Source organism: Dermacentor albipictus, chromosome 4 (assembly GCF_038994185.2).
Source record: "Dermacentor albipictus isolate Rhodes 1998 colony chromosome 4, USDA_Dalb.pri_finalv2, whole genome shotgun sequence".
Lineage (NCBI taxonomy): Eukaryota > Metazoa > Arthropoda > Arachnida > Ixodida > Ixodidae > Dermacentor > Dermacentor albipictus.
Window position 1 is genome coordinate 74,622,120 of NC_091824.1, and position 17,604 is coordinate 74,639,723.

The 17,604-nt window shown below is 44.9% G+C and overlaps 1 protein-coding gene across 2 annotated transcripts in view; it reads right to left on the minus strand.

Moving 5' to 3' along the window:
* Positions 1-4,186: 4,186 nt before the first annotated feature.
* Positions 4,187-17,604, minus strand: part of LOC139059144 (uncharacterized) — a 114,373-nt gene continuing 100,955 nt past the window's right edge. For both annotated transcript variants that reach the window (XM_070537127.1, XM_070537126.1), the window contains exons 11-14: positions 15,279-15,769; positions 14,159-14,322; positions 9,498-9,762; positions 4,187-6,783 (exon numbers count right to left, since the gene is read on the minus strand). In XM_070537127.1, coding sequence (XP_070393228.1) covers positions 9,514-9,762; positions 14,159-14,322; positions 15,279-15,769 — 904 coding nt within the window. In that variant the 3' untranslated portion in view covers positions 4,187-6,783; positions 9,498-9,513. The remainder of the gene's footprint in view (positions 6,784-9,497; positions 9,763-14,158; positions 14,323-15,278; positions 15,770-17,604) is intronic.

The following is a 17,604-nucleotide window of genomic DNA, read 5'->3' on the forward strand; positions in this document are numbered from 1 at the left end:
GCTCAATATTTGCATTCTGGTGAGATCAGTTTTGCCATTAATATGGTGCAAGTGAAAAACTGTGAGAGTATTGACATCAATATGACAATCGTAAACTAGAAATCGGGCTTTTTAAGATATATTTGCGAAAATTAGCAGGTTTGCAGCGGATTAAAATGTGGACATTTGCTTTGTAGAAAACCAGGTTTCTTGGTGATGCAGTAACAAGTTTTATGTTATCAAACATGTTCGCACACGTCTTCACACCGCAGCTAGTGTGTGTGTGCTTGCATGTGTTTTTGTGTGGCATTGTTCACCCAACGGCAGCAATTCGGAATCAGCCAAAGCGTGGATCAAGTGTCCTTATGGTAAAAGGTATATTCAAATGAAGGCAGAAAGTCCATTTTGAACATCTGCTGAACCACGGAAACCAAGATGGCCACAGACACCGGGATGCTACACGGGCAGGTCACTACACTAGCAAGAAGGCCTGCCACAAGCTCAAGGATTAAAGAAATCCTAATAAATTTCCCTCATTGACCTTTCTGAGGCCCACACCACAAATGTCTGTGAGGGTCAATAAGGTCAATGGCACCAAGTGCACAGAACAGCAGAAACCACAACGAACTGAGAAATGATGCAAGGAGTGCTCGCAAAGAGTAGGTCCTGATGTACCATTGGGCTTTACTACAAAACAAATTTCTGCATTTCATTGTGCGAGCATACAAGGCTGAGGCAGTCATTTGGAGCCCCCTGCCAAGTAGCTGGAGTTGTGCATGATGCCTTGGCCAAAGATTCGTTTTATAGATCTACAGAGGACGTACTGTTCTTGTTAGCGACTCCGAGAAGAAAAGGTATCACCTAGTTTCATTCACTGCACTGTGACACCTCGTTACAGCAAAGTCACACCTGACACAAAAATAGCTTAATTATATCCAACATTCGTTATATGAATGTTATTTGCATACCAATATTGGCAAAAATAATAAATGTTAAGTCTTTGTTCTTTCTGTTTTTTTTGTCACACCCAGGTTTGTTATACTGAAGTTTGAGTGCATAAGAAATCAACTGCAGTAGAACTGCAGCATGTGGTTTCTTTAAGGATGTACCAACTTGGCACGTGTCGTCTTCTACATCCTTTGTGGCCTTGCACTATTCAGTTTCTCCATTGTGCACGGCCTGACCAAATTAGAGATTCTACTTGCCACATACCGAGTGAGGAAAATAAGTAGATCCAAGGGACTCATCTTTTTGTTTGCCAAACCATATGGAGTATCGCACAATGAAGCCAGAGAAAGAACGAGGGAAGTTGACTGCTATGTACATATGTTTAATTGAAATTCAGAAATAGTAAGCTAAAGGGAGATGAAAGTGGATAACAAGATAACATGTCACAGGCAGAAACATAGTTCACATGTTCCTCAGTGCGTGTGAGTGTTTTACCAGCCAGGCTACTGTGGCGGCCATCCCCCTTAAAATTAAATTGTGGGGTTTTACGTGCCAAAACAACTTTCTGATTATGAGGCACACCGAAGTGGAAGTCTCCGGAAATTTCGAACACCTCGGGTTCTTTAACGTGCACCTAAATCTAAGTACACGGGTGTTTTCACATTTCGCCCCCATCGAAATGCGGCCGCCGTGGCTGGGATTCGATCCCGCGACCTTCTGCTCAGCAGCCCAACACCATAGCCACTGAGCAACCACGGCGGGTCGGCCATCCCCCTGCCCACTTTCTTGGGCGTCTGTGTACAAGGGGTGCCGTGCACAGCTAGTGTTAGCCAGTGGTGGTCACGTGTGTTACTTCATATGGTTGCGACTAACAAAAGGTCGGGCATGTCAGATCCCCTTATTCCTCGTGCTCATTGCATAGCAAGGACCTCTTATTTTGGCAGGCTTGATGCCACGAGGTGCAGTACACAATGGTTTATTGGCCAGTTGCCTGCTCACTTGCGCAATGACTGCGGTTAAAAGTGACATCCCACGCCCAGCACCTTCGCCATGAGCAGGGCTCGCCAACACTCCCAGAGCTAATCTAGAACACAAACGCCCAAGAAAGTGTGCGAGGCAGGATGGCTGCTGGGCTGGTTTAATCGGTAAAGCATGCCACGTGTACCGCAGAAGCAGCGAAAACAGTCCCCACCTGGAGCATGTTATCTTTTCGTCCACTTTCATTTCCCTTTACCTTATTATTTCTACATTTCAATTAAATGTGACAATTAATTGCCCCTACTTTTTCTTGGCACTGTCAAAGTACTGCATACTTGACTAGGCAGCATGAAGCGCAGTGGAGGACAACAAAAAATTATATAGGGTGATGAAATTAGGAAATTTGCAGCTGCAAGTTGGAATTCACTTGCGCAAGACGGGGGCATTACGGAATCGGGGTGTAGACGAGCCGTACGTAAAAATACTGAAAGATATCTATAGCGGCTCCACAGCCACCGTAGTCCTCCATAAAGCAAGCAACAAAATCCCAATAAAGAAAGGCGTCAGGCAGGGAGATACGATATCTCCAATGCTATTCACAGCGTGCTTACAGGAGGTATTCAGAGACCTGGATTGGGAAGAATTGGGGATAAAAGTTAATGGAGAATACCTTAGTAACTTGCGATTCGCGGATGATATTGCCTTGCTTAGTAACTCAGGGGACCAATTGCAATGCATGCTCACTGACCTGGAGAGGCAAAGCAGAAGAGTGGGTCTAAAAATTAATCTGCAGAAAACTAAAGTAATGCTTAACAGTCTCGGTAGAGAACAGCAATTTACAATAGGCAGTGAAGCACTGGAAGTCGTAAGGGAATACATCTACTTAGGGCAGGTAGTGACGGCGGATCCGGATCATGAGAAGGAAATAATCAGAAGAATAAGAATGGGCTGGGGAGCATTTGGCAGGCATTCTTAGATCACGAACAGCAGGTTGCCATTATCCCTCAAGAGAAAAGTATATAATAGCTGTGTCTAACCAGTACTCACCTACGGGGCAGAAACCTGAAGGCTTACGAAAAAGGGTTCTACTCAAATTGAGGACGACGCAACGAGCTATGGAAAGAAGAATGATAGGTGTAACGTTAAGGGATAAGAAAAGAGCAGATTGGGTGAGGGAACAAACGCGAGTTAATGACGTCTTAGTTGAAATCAAGAAAAAGAAATGGTCATGGGCAGGACATGTAATGAGAAGGGAAGACAACCGATGGTCATTAAGGGTTACGGACTGGATCCCAAGGGAAGGGAAGCGTAGCAGGGGGCAACAGAAAGTTAGGTGGGCGGATGAGATTAAGAAGTTTGCAGGCACGGCATGGCCACAATTAGTACATAACTGGGGTTGTTGGAGAAGTATGGGAGAGGCCTTTGCCCTGCAGTGGGCGTAACCAGGCTGATGATGATGATGATGGGGGAGGCCTTCGTCCTGAAGTAGACGTAAAAATAGGCTGATCACGATGGTGACATTTTCTCTGGCTTCATTGTCTGATACTTTGTACGATGGTAACATACTATTCGTCTTTGTATCACCACTCACATTAGTTTGCATTGAAGCCTTGGTGCCAACATCGCAACTTCAGGGAGCAGAAGATCTTAGCTTATCTGCTGCATATGGCTTGATAGTTTGCTGTTAATGTCAATAACTTGGAAACAGGTACTATAGATCATCAACTTGACAGGCTTTAATAAATATGTCTGGCATAATTGAAAACGTCCAAGCTTTCAGCTCTTTCCAAAGATCAACAGCAGCTAAGTTTCAAACTGAAAGCTTCCCTAAAATTCACTTATTTGAATCAAACTGCATGTTCCTTAATGACGACTCACAGCAATATAAAAGCACACTAGAAATTCCCAGGCAGGCATATGAAGTACTTATGAGATCTAGATGACGTGTTGACATCCGAGAATGAAGTCCTGGCTGCTCAACTGACCATATGGATATAGACCGTGAGTTTTAGTAGTCCAATAAGCTTTCCGATGGGTAAAAAAATTCTGCTATCATACTTGCAACACTAAATGGCTTGATGTACACAGCTTGCTCTATCTGTAGCCAGAAAAACATTAACAGCCAACACAAGAAACTTCTTACTGCCGTTGACACTTTATTTCATCATATGCACTTTTTGTTACAAAGGGAAATAATTTGTGCAACAAACAGCTGGTATATTTCTAACTAAAACTGTGTTACAACACAAGAAATTGCAATTAACAAGGCTAAACTCATGCATAAGGTGAAGGGGAACATGTTTTATATATCTATAGAGTATTTTACATGGTTAACATACAATGTTGGAAGTTTTGTGGGCGACCATTCCGAGTACGAGACACATGCCACCTCCTTTAATATACATTGCACAGGAAACCGGCTACATCTACAAACATCACAAGAAAAAGAAAAGAATTACCGTAATTAGGAATGTAGTTTCCCAAGCCCATTCAAAGCTTAACTCTCGCATATGACGTCCACACGTGTACATGTGTCATGCACAGGTCCCCACACATACAACTTCTGACACATATTTACACAACGCAAGCCCCTGTCAGCTTCTGTGCACCGCGACAACTCGCAGAACAAAAAAACGCACACAGCTCTCCCAAAATAAAACAGATATGTCCCTGCAAAAATATTCATAAATAACACGAACAAGCTCAGTAAATCTGGAACGCATACAATCGAAGACAAAAGCACCGGTGCCACACTATATCACCGGCAGTTAGTGCTCTACGTTCAGGTGAGAGAAAAGATCACGAAAGTACCGTCGGATAAAGAGACTTGCAGCATTCATAACATCTGTCAAAAAAAAAAAAAAAGAAATCGAAAGGGGGGGGGGAGGAATTGAAGAGAACAGAACGCTACTTTAGTGATAGAAACAACCTGAGGCACAGTTACATCTCTCCACAGTCCTTTCCCATAAGGGCATGGCTCAGCAAAGACGGTGCTGCCTAGCACCACTCTGCAGAGACAGGCAACGGCACACAAGCTCCTTTCCAAGCATTTCTGGGTACAAAACGACAATACATGCGGTGAAACCCTTAGCGAATGCACTAGCATCTAGACACTGTATGCACATGACATGCTGTTCTGAGCTAAACAATAATCAATCCTAGAATAAAGAACAAACAAGCGAGAAGTTAAACTAAAAATCTTAAGGCGTAAGTGTTTTAAAAGGAAAACAGAAAGAGTAGGGAAGATCTTGGAAATAAAGCAATATATAAATTAGGTACTCCTCAAAGTCTGAATAGAGAGGAAGTTAGATTGAAGCTGTTTTATTATTACTTTTTGCATCAGTGATGGGCCTCGAGGAAACACAAAATTTAATCAACTAGTGAATTAAAACTTCAGGGGATGAAGAGACTACAACACCTACCGCAGATTTCAGCACATAGTGGAACGCTGTTATTATGCTTGCGCTTCCCAAAATCCACCTAATTTTCTCAACGCGAGTCAAACACTGCACCGCGCAACGCCGACAGTGCAACCAGAGTGATCCCTGCATCCATCTTAAGTGAAGGCTCACGCACGCGGTCAAACAAAGGCGACAGTAAACGGGCAGCGAAGCATATGACACAAAGCCTACGCTACAAATTCCTCAAAATTTGGCAACTAGCTGGTCCGAGCACAGTCATCGAGTGCATTGCACACACACCGTCGCATTCATAAAAATGATCAACAACCAAAAAAAAAAAACGAGAGGCACGATAAACTGTAACAAACGCAACAGATGTCAAAAGCACGAGCGCACCAGCAGGCTGGCATGTTCAGTGCCGCTGCGTGCGTCACCCTCAGACGTGAACAAAAGTGACTGCAATCTTGACTAGACAATGCACACATTGAAAGATGAAACATTGATGACTACAGCACGCAACAAGACAGCAATGCAAACACAAGCGAGCAAGGTATTGTTAACGCGGGCAATAAGTAAATAAAAAGGAATAAGGAGGCTAGGCCTATCTTACATTCATCTGTCATTCTACCGCACTTCAAAACAAAAGCACCGTTGCGGTGATGCTGCTCTTCAATGTTACTTTGCACAGCTGTCATGATGTTTCGGCACAAACCTCGCTCCTAAGTGTGCATTAAATACATGAAATGTTAATCCTTTTTTTTGTTGCTGCCTCGTTCAGCCGAACAACTATGTGTCTCTCACAACAATGCGCAAACGACACACAAGGAAAGCGTCCACGCACTGTCTGCATAAAAGAGCAACACAGTCACTCGGTTCTTGCCTTGTAATCCCTCGAGTACAACAGCCTCACATGCAACTGTTCGAACAGGGTGCGTCATCAGCGCCAACAACAAGCTGTGCCGACTTTAAGATATGGTATGTATAGTAGCTTGTTTTTCACGGGGTGTCATTGCGAAAAAAAAATAAATGTTCCCGGAAGTCCTGAAGCACAAAAATATCTGTACATACCACATCTGAGGCCTGTTGATGCTTGCAAAAAACAGAACGTTCAAATTGTCTCAAATGCTAATGCAGAGAAGGCCACACTACGTAAACTAAATGTTGGGCCCACATACGTGACACATGAATTTGACCACAACACGAGGGTCTAGTACAGCCATCAAAACAACTGCACGTTACACTTCTGCAGCAAAAAACAATAAGAAAATGGGAGGGAGGGGACATTGATGAGGTGGTTAGATCGAAACTGGCGGCACAATACATATCAGATACACTGCAGAATAACAAAGCTCAAACAGAGAAACCGGGCTTAGACTACTTCAGGAGACTGGTGGATGATGTAGAATTTGTAAAGGCCTGTGGAAAACTGCCTCGAGAAGATTGGAAAGCTCTCGCCGGGCCTTTTCGATGACTCATCCTGAAAAAATAGAAAGAAACAGGTGAATCAAACTTCACGCCTTTCCAAAGAGCCAGTAACACAGTACAATGAAGAAGCTGTGCGGACAACTTGCTGTTCAGCCTTCTTTAGGAACTCTTCCACGCGGCCAATGTCAGGAACATGAAATTTTCTCAGTCGCTCTAAACTGCCTTTTGCACTAAGAAAATGATGCCTAAGGCATAGCACATTCTGGCCAACTGAACTTGCTTCAGTGGAAACAACACCAAGTGGCCCTTTCTGCTTGTACATTTGCATGCTATACCCGCAGACGGCTTTCTATGGCAATGAAGAGAGAGCTATGAAGGCAAAGTGTGCACAATAGCACAAAAAATGCCAAATTTCCATGCGCGCTAGTTTAAGCTGGGGGAAGAGAACCTTATTCCATAGACACCTTATTTACAACAGCAAAATAAGAGAAAGCACACAAATGAGTGCTTAAATTGACTTATTTTTCTGTGTTTCTCTTCTGCACCTGGGATAAACGCCAATTCGTCGCACCTGCAAGCTATGCAGATTCCAGCATCTCTTCCAAGAAACCAAGAGCACTGTCAAACAGTACTGGACTACTCGGCACGGTAACGCATGTGCAAAAGCTTCCGTAGCTTTCCCTTCATTGCACAGAAAGTTGTCCGCGGGCACAGCAATGTCATAGTCAAACCTCAATATAACAAATTATTGGTTAAAACAAAGTAAATATAAAAACTGTCTCGTCACACTGGCGTGTCGTGAATCTACTGGCACAATGAAGACGACCACGACTAGCAGACTAGAGATGATGAGGACAAAGTAGAGTGATTACTGCTAGTGGTTGATTACTGCTAGTAGTGTGATTACTGCTAGTGGCATACTGTGACGTGATCACAGTATGCTTATTATGATTACCACATATAATGAAGGTATTTTTGCATTAGATCTGACTTTGTTATAGAGCTTTAGGTGTACTAATGTCATTTACAGCAAGCACTGATATAATGAGCTGACAGATGTAAAGAAAGTTGAGCTTGGAATTCTAGGGTAGTTTTAAACCATGATTATCAGGTTGAACATACTACAGCAGACTCCAGATAAACGAAAACTAGCTTAAATGGAAATGCTGGATAAGAGGAACAATGGTGTCAGATATCGTTGGCCGCCTATAGGTGTAATGTTAATAAACTTGGGTTATACGGAACCCATATTTTCCAGAACTCCGGTTTAAAGGAACTTTAGACCGAAACTGCCACCTACGTCATTAGAGTATGGAACAGGAAAACTACAAACGCATGTCAAATGGTGATGCTATAAATAATGAAGAAAATTCAATCCATCAGGCAGATGCGAGAAAGTTAATACAAATTGAAGATGTCGAAGTTGCGACTGCCTCCATCATGAGGACTTCGCTCGGCAAGTAAAGATTTCCGAGGAAGAAGAGAGAACTAGGGGAGTACACACTGAATCTTGCAGTCACACTACTGCTACAGCTTCGTTCATGACACCAGCAATAAGAGACCTCGGGTATCGCCATAGTTACCTGCTCCAAAGAGACAGCTGAAAATATTATTGGCGAAGTTCACACTACAGAGCAGAGCATGATTCTAGTGACAAAGACATAGGTACTGCTGTTACAGTGTGCATTACTATTTGAGACCAGAGGACAAGATATGCAGTTGATAGTCTGCATTGCTAATTTGAACGCAAGGACCTTGCCGAATTCTGGGGAATCCTTTCGCAAATCCACACAACCTTATGCAAAAGAAGCTAGAATGTTAGACACAGAGCACAATAAAGTGTATATTCTTCAAGAAAGTCATACGAAACACTTTGACGCTTTTTTATCTTTGTGTTCTTCACTTAAATGAAACTTCGGATAGACAGAGCATCTTTCTGTCCTTTCAGGCTCTGTTTAAGCGGAGTCTACTGTAAACCAACTCGGGAGCTATGGGAAGCACCCTAAAGGCACCATTTGAGCAAACCAGGAAGCTGGCAGATCGCAAAGCAAAGCCAAATGAATCAATCACTCAATTTGGCAAAACAGTTCTGTGGAAGTTCATAAAACGGAAGTTCGCCTAGAGGGTTTCTGCAGGACTGATCTGCCATGTTCAGTGTTCCCGCGGTTTGCGCTGTCGACTAATCCGGCCTCGCTCTATAATCTGCCAGCCTCCTCATCAGCTCAGATTGTAGAGCAACTGCATCAGAAAGGCGTTGGTGCCGGGTTCGATTTCTGGACCAAGATGACTTTTTCTTCTATTGCAAAGCTTCCTTTTTCCAAGACACCCTATGGGTATAGCTTCGTGCTGCAGTCAAGTGAATGACAATTTTTCCTTTCATGAACCTCCCTCTAACTTGTGGGCTCCCTTAGAATTGATTTGCCAAATTGCACATTATATCAAACCCGTGGTAGCTTTCTTGCAAGCTCAATATAAACAAGTTCATATGTACCAAGCATAAGTTGGCAAACTCACTCATAAGCCTACTCACTCAAATTCAGACTGACCTACGAATCTGAGTTAGCCCTATGAAGCCGAGTGGACTTTTGATGATCTGAGTTCGAGTGAGCCGTAAGCAAAAACTATAATTTGCGAGCGAGTCCAAGCGAGTTCGGTTTATCTTGCCAACCTATAGTACCAACTAGTTCACTTAGACACATCACTTCACCAAGACTTTTGTCCCAAGGAATAAGCCAGAAGGAGTGGTACAATGTAGAGTACACTCACAGTGACTGCCCCGGGTTTATTTGGCTCCGTCAGCGGTGGGGGTCGCTCGGGCAGCCGGCTTCTTCCATCCCCGGTGCACTGGTATCAAAGACCGGCGCTGTTGCTGCTGCTGCGGTCGCCCACTGCCGGCCGAGATATTAGGGCTCGGGGTCCGGGAGCCAGGGGTGGCACCGCGTGGCACGAGGCGGCGGTTGTCGGCAGGCGGTACGCTGCTCTTCTTAGCAGCACCCGTGGTTGCAACACTTGTCACAGTGGGCTTGCGGATCTGAACATCAACACAGAAATAACATTAGCCATTACTGTGCACTGAATGCAGCATTGCAGAAATTAGCCGACTGTACATGATGAACCGACACTAGGTGTACTGAAGCACCAACCTTAATAAAACTTGCTCTTCGCCAAGACTTGTTCATTGGTTGTTCAACATCAGTATTACTTATCATAAACAATTACTGACTTTTTAATTGGACTGACAGGCCATTCTTAAAGGACCCTATTTTTTATAGCGAAAAGACCACATTATCATTGTACGTGTCAGGACCCGCAGCGGTTACAGTGGGACACAGTGTAAAGCCTCCTAGGGCAGTTTCTTCATCAATGAAATACTCCTACTCACAGTTGACAGTGATGGCATGCCAGGACAGCTGAGAAACTGAAAAGTAAGAGATGGCCCTGGCCGCGGTAGGATGCAGTTTTATTAAATGATGTCACTGTGGTCCTATCAACTCCCTTCTATATCCAAAAGGAGCTGTTATTTAATAACGGTATTCCTTGTGTTATCAGGGTTGCCTTTGTGTTAATGCCGTGGGGATGCTCAGCTCTCTCGTAACCTGACATTCATCTTCCCCGCATGAATACAGAGCCTCTAGACGTTCGCCTTTTGCACTTGACGCAGGGCAATGGTGAAAGTCGTTATCGCAGTTATGCAGCTATGATCAGAGATGGCGCGAGTTCTCGGATGCCGGCACCACCTGATGGCCTGGATAACTCAGCCACATGAGGAACTTGCTTCCTCCACTTTGGCTTCGGGATGTCAATGCGTGCATACTGACGGTACGCTTCGTGGGACTGTCCTACACAAAGTTTCCCGTTTGGACATGGCATTTCCTTCTTTTCTGCAAAACATTTTCATGCAATCTAGTACTCTACAATTTCAGGAGGAACAGCTGAGTGTACACGAATTGTCACTTACAAGTGTTAGAATACACGATGAGGTGATTGAGGCAATGAGGAGGCAGGAATAACATAAGAAGAAGCATGAGGGGAACCAGTGATCAAGCTAGTGCCAGGTGGAGAATAATGGTCACTCGGATAAGTGCAATGGGTGACGTGACAATAATCAGTGTGACAAGTGGTTGAACATGTGAGACCTTTCCTCACAAAGAGCTGCAAGGATGTCTTTTGACAAAAGGCAAGGTGCGTTTCATGACAGCTAACGCATACTGTAGCAAGGCCATGTAATACGGACACAGCGTTGCTTACAATGGCTCACTGAGGCCAGTCACATGTTACACGGGTACATCCTTCTGTGCCAATTTAGAAATACAATGCCTTAGAACTGAACAATGTCTCGATCAATGCAAGCCATAATCTTTCGTCTGCCACACAGACTAGCTGCGCACTCTCAGCAGCTGTCAGTCCTCTTAACAGCCTTAAAGCAACACTAAAGGCAAATATTAGGTCAAGCTAAAGTAATAGATTAGTCCTTGAGAATCTCTCATGTGTCAATATTATAGTTTTAGAATAGGAGCCCCAATAGTTTGAGGCCCCAAAAAGCTTTGTGGGTGTTCACGGTGGGGCAAGCAGGAGTGAAGAGCTTTAGAATAGGGCTTTGCATTTGAGGATAGCGTCATGCGCTGACAGTGACACTACGGCATCAAAGAAAAGCTATTAAAATAATTAAATAAAATATACTATTTTATAATAAAAATTGTAATTTTGAATTTCGTGTGTTCGCATTTCATTACAATTCACAGGTTATTCTGCAAGGAGCAAACAATTAGTTGCGCTTAGTTTTGAGTAACTAACTTTACATGCCTTTACCAGCCAAGCTAAGCCGCGTTAGGCATACGAGCCATATAATACAAAATCGAGCGGCATCTAATGAATCAGTCTTCGTAACACACGCTAGTTGAGAGAAAGTGATAACCGCAGTCACTTCTCTAGCTTGTGAAATTCACGTGTTACCACGAATCGAACCCAGTTTGGTGCTAGGTTATAGCTGTCGCTTCGATGAGTGTCGTCATGTTTGTTTATGCAAATCTTTTGGAGCAACTTTTGGGGCTCCCGCTAAATCAGTGAAATAGCGTGCCCGACGCAAAACCCAAACGCAGTTTGTGTCTTACGCATGCACAGTAGCTTCGATGCTATTTCTTTGGGGCCCCAAATGTTTGGGGCCCCTATCCTAAAGCTCTCTATTATTGCAAATAGAGCCTTAATAATCGAGAAATTGAGGTAAATGCAGGACATGATTAGATACTCCCCTGGGACATTCAAGTACTTGCCTGATGACAAAAGCACTGCTCAGTTAAATTCTGCCACTAGTATTCAACCACTCGTTGCACAAAACATCCTTGTGTTGTATTGTAATATGAAATAAAATGCTACCTGTCCAGTTCTATTTCCCTTTTAGGAAAAAGTACTCATTGAAATAACCCTGACAACGATGCAGGCAGTTGAAGGATTTTGCTTTCGCTCAACTCTGCGCTGTCCATGCATTCGCGTTTCGGTAGCTATCGTGTAGCGCTGTACTTTGCTGGCTTGCGAAACTCGCGCAAACTTCTAGTAGCGAAGAATTGAGCTGCCATGTGATGACGCGGAATGCTTGAACGGTCAACATCACTTAATCAAAGAGCAGCTGCAGCGGCGAATCCGCCTCTCTGTCTTGGCTCGGTACCGCCGTCTGTCGGGTGCCATTTTACTCACTGACGGCAGCAAAGGGTGGCGAAGGCGTATGCAACGTCACTACTCTCCCGGTTCGCTGGCAGGAGATTTGAAATGCGATAAGGTATTGGACCCTTCAGATGCAATTTTCTCGTAAACTAAGTCTTTTCCTAGTATGAAACAAGCGTTGCAACGTTTCTGGAATGGTATTTAAACAGTCCACATCGACTTCGTATTTGCCTTTAGTGTCCCTTTAAGCAGAAACTTCTAGAGAAACAAGAAAAGTGAGCAAGGAATACCAAGGGTTTTAACGCGATAGCGTTAAGGAGCTCGTGTCGCAGAAAAGCCGGTGTCGTCGGCGTCGGTGTTTGCGGCGTTGACCGTGAGCGATAAATCACGGCAGGCGCTTCATAAATAAAAAGCAACTTCCAAGATTGGCCCGGTGGGAATCGAACCAGGGTCTCCGGAGTGTGAGACAGAGACGCTACCACTCAACCACGAGTTCGATGCTTCCAAGCGGTGCAAACGCGCCTCTAGTGAATGCGGTGTTGCCTTCGAAACGAGCCGTGGAAAGTTATACTGCGGTGTATATCGGTAATTATGAACATGTAACGTACAGAAGTCACAATTACACGAGTTGCGAAGTGCGTTTCCGCTGCATTTCTTCTGCGCTTTCCGCACACGCAGAGCCATCTTGCGGCAAACACAGAAGACCCCCTCCTCTCAATGTACGGCGCTGCCCCGACAGCAGGCGCGCCGCGCGCGCATTGGGACCGCTGCCAGGCGCGTCGCGGGACTCCCTCTCCCCTGACGACGCTTCGCCGTGCTCCCGGTTTAGATTACGATCTATCTCTCTGCCCGTGCCGATCACGACGTTTGGCTGGCGTAGATCATTTCCCCTCCGAGACACCGAGTTCTTTGGTTCGTTCCGTTCGCTCAGGCGCACGTTTCGTTGCCGCGCCGAACGCTGCGTTGCTCGACGCTCACTGCGTGATAGGTGGGCGCTAAGTCCGATGCGGGGCGCATCGTAAGTGATCGCTGTGCCGTAGCGCATTGTCTTATACCCCTTGGCGGGTCGACGGGAACGCTGTCGTGTCTTACTCTTGAAGGCGAAGCTTAAGCGTCCTCCAATTTTTCTTTTTCTTTTTTGTTAGTCCATGAAACTAAGAGACAATGGAGCCAAGGAATGCATATAGGAAATGAACTGCTTTTAATTGAAATGTAGAAACTATAAGGAAAAGGGAAAAAATGAAAGCGAACGAAAAGACAACTTATCGAATGTGGAAGCTGAACCCACATCTTCCAAATTACGTGCGTAATGCTCTGCACAACATTGAGCTACCGTGGCGGCCATCCTCCCATACACTTTCCTGGGTATAAGTTTAGTACACGTATGTACTAAATCTAGCCCTTAGAGATGTAGCCACGGCCACTCAGGAACATGGCGGTGGATGTGGAACTTGGGAGTAGGGAACTGGCCAATAAACCCTTGTATGCCACCTCGTGGCATCAAGGGTGCAAATTCTGAGGCTCTCGATATGCATTGAACCAAGAAAAAAATTAATCTGTCCTCCTTTACCAATTAGTACTTACTATAGTTAAAGGCCCTAAAGCGTGTACCATGGTCCAAATGACAGACATGTCATCAATGCATGACGTTGGGCTAGTTAGTGTAGCTAGGCTTCACAAGTGCAACTGCACGGCAAGACGAACGCAGACGGGAAGGGAGACACCAGGAGATGTCAAGTTACCAGAATGGGCACATGACAGTGACTTGCCATCTTTGTGGGTGACGGGAGCTTTGTTGGTGAAGTGGGTTTTGCAGAAGATGCAGCGGTGGCGGTACTGGCTGCCTCCGCCGAACTGGGTGACGCATGGGACATCTGCTCCCAGTGATTACGCAGCTGACGGAAACGTTGCATCTCCTCTGCACTTCCTTGCACTGTGCCAGAGATGGAAGCAAAAGGAGAGAGAAGGACCACAGGTCTTGAGTAAATTGTAGCCAAGAAAAAAGAGCTGGGGTAAAGTGATAATAATTTAATGCAAGACTTAGCACTTGTATATCTACTTTATGGCCACATAGGCAGATAGACAATAATAAGGTACAATGTGTTGTTGTGTCCCAGCTTTCTTCTCTCCTCTCTTCTATATATCAGCAGCATAAAACTAACCAGAAATGAACAAGACATAGATCAATGCTATTGCACATAATTAGTTTAAACTGCAATGAGCAAACACAGCAGAGCCAGTTTAAATTGTGTAGCCCAAAGATACAGGCATTGAAGCATGCACTAATGCCCCAAACGCAAGCAAACCTACAAGCTCAATGATGCACTTTAGTCGATTTTAACTGATCCATGTCAAATTCTTGCTAATAGCTCCGTGGATACTTCTCTTGCTTTACAAGCTAACACTTGTCCTAAAACTGCTTACTGTGTTAATGTGTATTGATGGTAGGTTTCCAAGAGAGCCACATCAACTCACCTTCAAAGCCACATTTGCTGCTACTTCAAAGGACACACACAGAAAGAAAAGCACATGGACAACAGCACGGGCGTTGTGCCATTATTGCGCCTTCATTTACATGGGTGTCCTTTCAGCAACAAACATGTCTTTCAGCAAATAGTACCACCAACTAGGTAATGAAGCAGTTCTTACGATCCAACTCTCACCCAGCAATAATTTTTTAAAAGCTAGTTTGCTTTATTTGTCCAGACACAAAACTCCAGCCTGACGACTGGTTCATCGAAATTCCTCATGCACCAATTCCAGGAACTGCTGACTGTGCAGTATGTCAAGTTTGTTAGTTCAAGTGCCAAATTGCAGCACCGAGGCGCGTCTCATTTCCTTCTCTCAAGAAAAAAAGCTGAAAAGAGTGCTGGACTAGCTCATGCTCACCCTTCTGCATTGCAGGGTAGATAGCCTTGGTCCCTCCCAGACCACTGCTGGCCACTGCAGGGCCGCCTTTCAGCTTCTTCTGCAGTTCGAGGACGCGCGACGAGTTGTCTAGCGTCTCTTCCAGCGAAGACGAGTCAACCAAGCTCTGGCAGGTGACAGTGCGGAGGTCATCGCTCTCGTCATAGATGCCGTTCTCGTCACTAGGGGTGCAGGGGGAGCCCATGCTGGGGGGGCTCTTGAGGCCGGGGGATTTGCGGGAAGCGGGTTTGGCGTCCTTCAGGCTCTGCGCTTCGCCACCCAGGGCGAAGCTCAGGCTGAAGCCAAAGGGAAGCTCGGAGAGGGAGCGCAAGCTGCAGGCAAGCTCTTCGCGCAGGAAGAACAGGCTGGGATGCGAGAGGAGCGGCACAAAAGCGGCAGACGTCTGGTAGTGCTTCTGCAGTATCTGTGGGCTGGACAGCAGCGTCAGGAACCAAGTGTCCAGGCAGCCCAGGCTGAAATAGAGTGGTGAGGGCACAGAAGTGCTTAACATGCAGCATCAGCAGGCAACAGGCTTCGAGAATGCCCACTACGTATGCAGTGAAAGGCAGTGATTTTAGCCACTGGTCAAGTTAAAAGTTGCAATAAGTGAAGCACTGGGATTCTGCTTAAGTGAAGAAATAACTACCTACAGGTTCTAGGATGTAGATATTTCATTTTTCACTTGATGACATGATCTGCAGCCGAAAGTAACACCTTGCACAATAACATCCAATATGATAAGCTTTGGTTGAACCCTTGGCAATGTGGACATTTGAAATCGCTCAAACAATATGGCAAGAGTGACTGCATAGGAGCACTACAGCGATCAAAGGCATGCAGGCTACAGGTTTTCAGTGGAGACCTTTGGTTTATGGCACTGTGAAAACCTTTGGTACGGGCTGTACCCTTCTACTAATATTTCACATTTTTTAAAAGTGAGCACATGCCTCACTGCACAATCTGAAAAAGAAAAAGAAACAAAACTCGTCATAGAAATGGCCAACATACTTTTGAAGTAAAATGCACATACCTGGAGCCATGCATAACATATTTTCAGCACTTGTATTTTAGTTTACAGCTGCGGCTGTAATGTATAATGTGAGAATGATCATTCAGATCACTCAATTGCTTAGCACAGTCTGCCCGTGCAGCTTGACAGAATGCAGATGCTTCATTAAAAGCTTCCACTATAAATAAGCAGCTTTTCTGTGAAACGATGTACCTTGATGAAACCCTCCACAATTCAATCTCGGTTTATTTGAAAATTCTGTTAAATCGCAGAATTTGTGCAGCCCCAAAATTTTCAATGTGAATTACACCAGGTAACCTGAGCAGCCAGCGAGCATCTATTTGGATAATTTGTACTTTCCATTTGTGGCTTCTGACACTGGCATAAGCTTCCAGCTTCACGTAGCTTGGAGGCAGCGTCAGAAATATGGCAGCCATGTTGGATTTCTGATTCCTGCAATTGCTTCCATCTAGAAATGTTGATTGATTCATTGGTTCTGGCACTTGCAATACATAAACATATAGCCTATGAGATCGGACTCGGAGAGAGCTATCCCTTGGGCTCCGATCGATTGAGCAAGCACTAGATTCCGTACGTATGATTCTCAACTGCGTGAAACACCTCGGCCATGTGCGCGTTACTGCTGGTGTACGATGACGGCAACTAATAGAATATAGAAACAGACATGCAGACATTGTACACTAATGTGAAAGATGAAATCACTGACTAGGTGTGTCAGTAGGCGATGGTAGGAAAGAAAATGAGCCCACTAGCGTACTCGGTTCAGTGACAATTATTCAGTCCTTGAACATTGCCTGCAGCTTTGTCGAGGGTAGTGGTGGTGGCTGCGAGATGCTGCGCATGATTAGCGAGATGGAGATCATGACCCTCGGTGCAGCACACCACCGTACCAAGCAATCCTGCATCAATGATTGCCATATTTACTCGCATAATGAAAGCACCTTCCACTCTTCCGATCAAAAAGTTTGCTTTCTTCTTTTCCTTGCATAATGATCGCACCCCAAACTTGGTGCCGTGAAGCAGAAGACACGCGGTACAAGCAGCGTCTGATATGGCGTCCAACATGCTGGAACGGCAGCCAGATACGAGGATAGTTTTTAGAGGTATCTGCATGAAAAAAATAATTGCTCGAAATTTTACCCCGCATAATGACCCCCCCCCCTCCACCCCATCTTTGCACAAATCGTTCAAAAAATAAGTGCAATCATTGCGTGAGTAAATACAATACTTCAAGTAGTCCAGCTACACGGAAAATAAGTGCGAAAAGCTTGTGTTGCA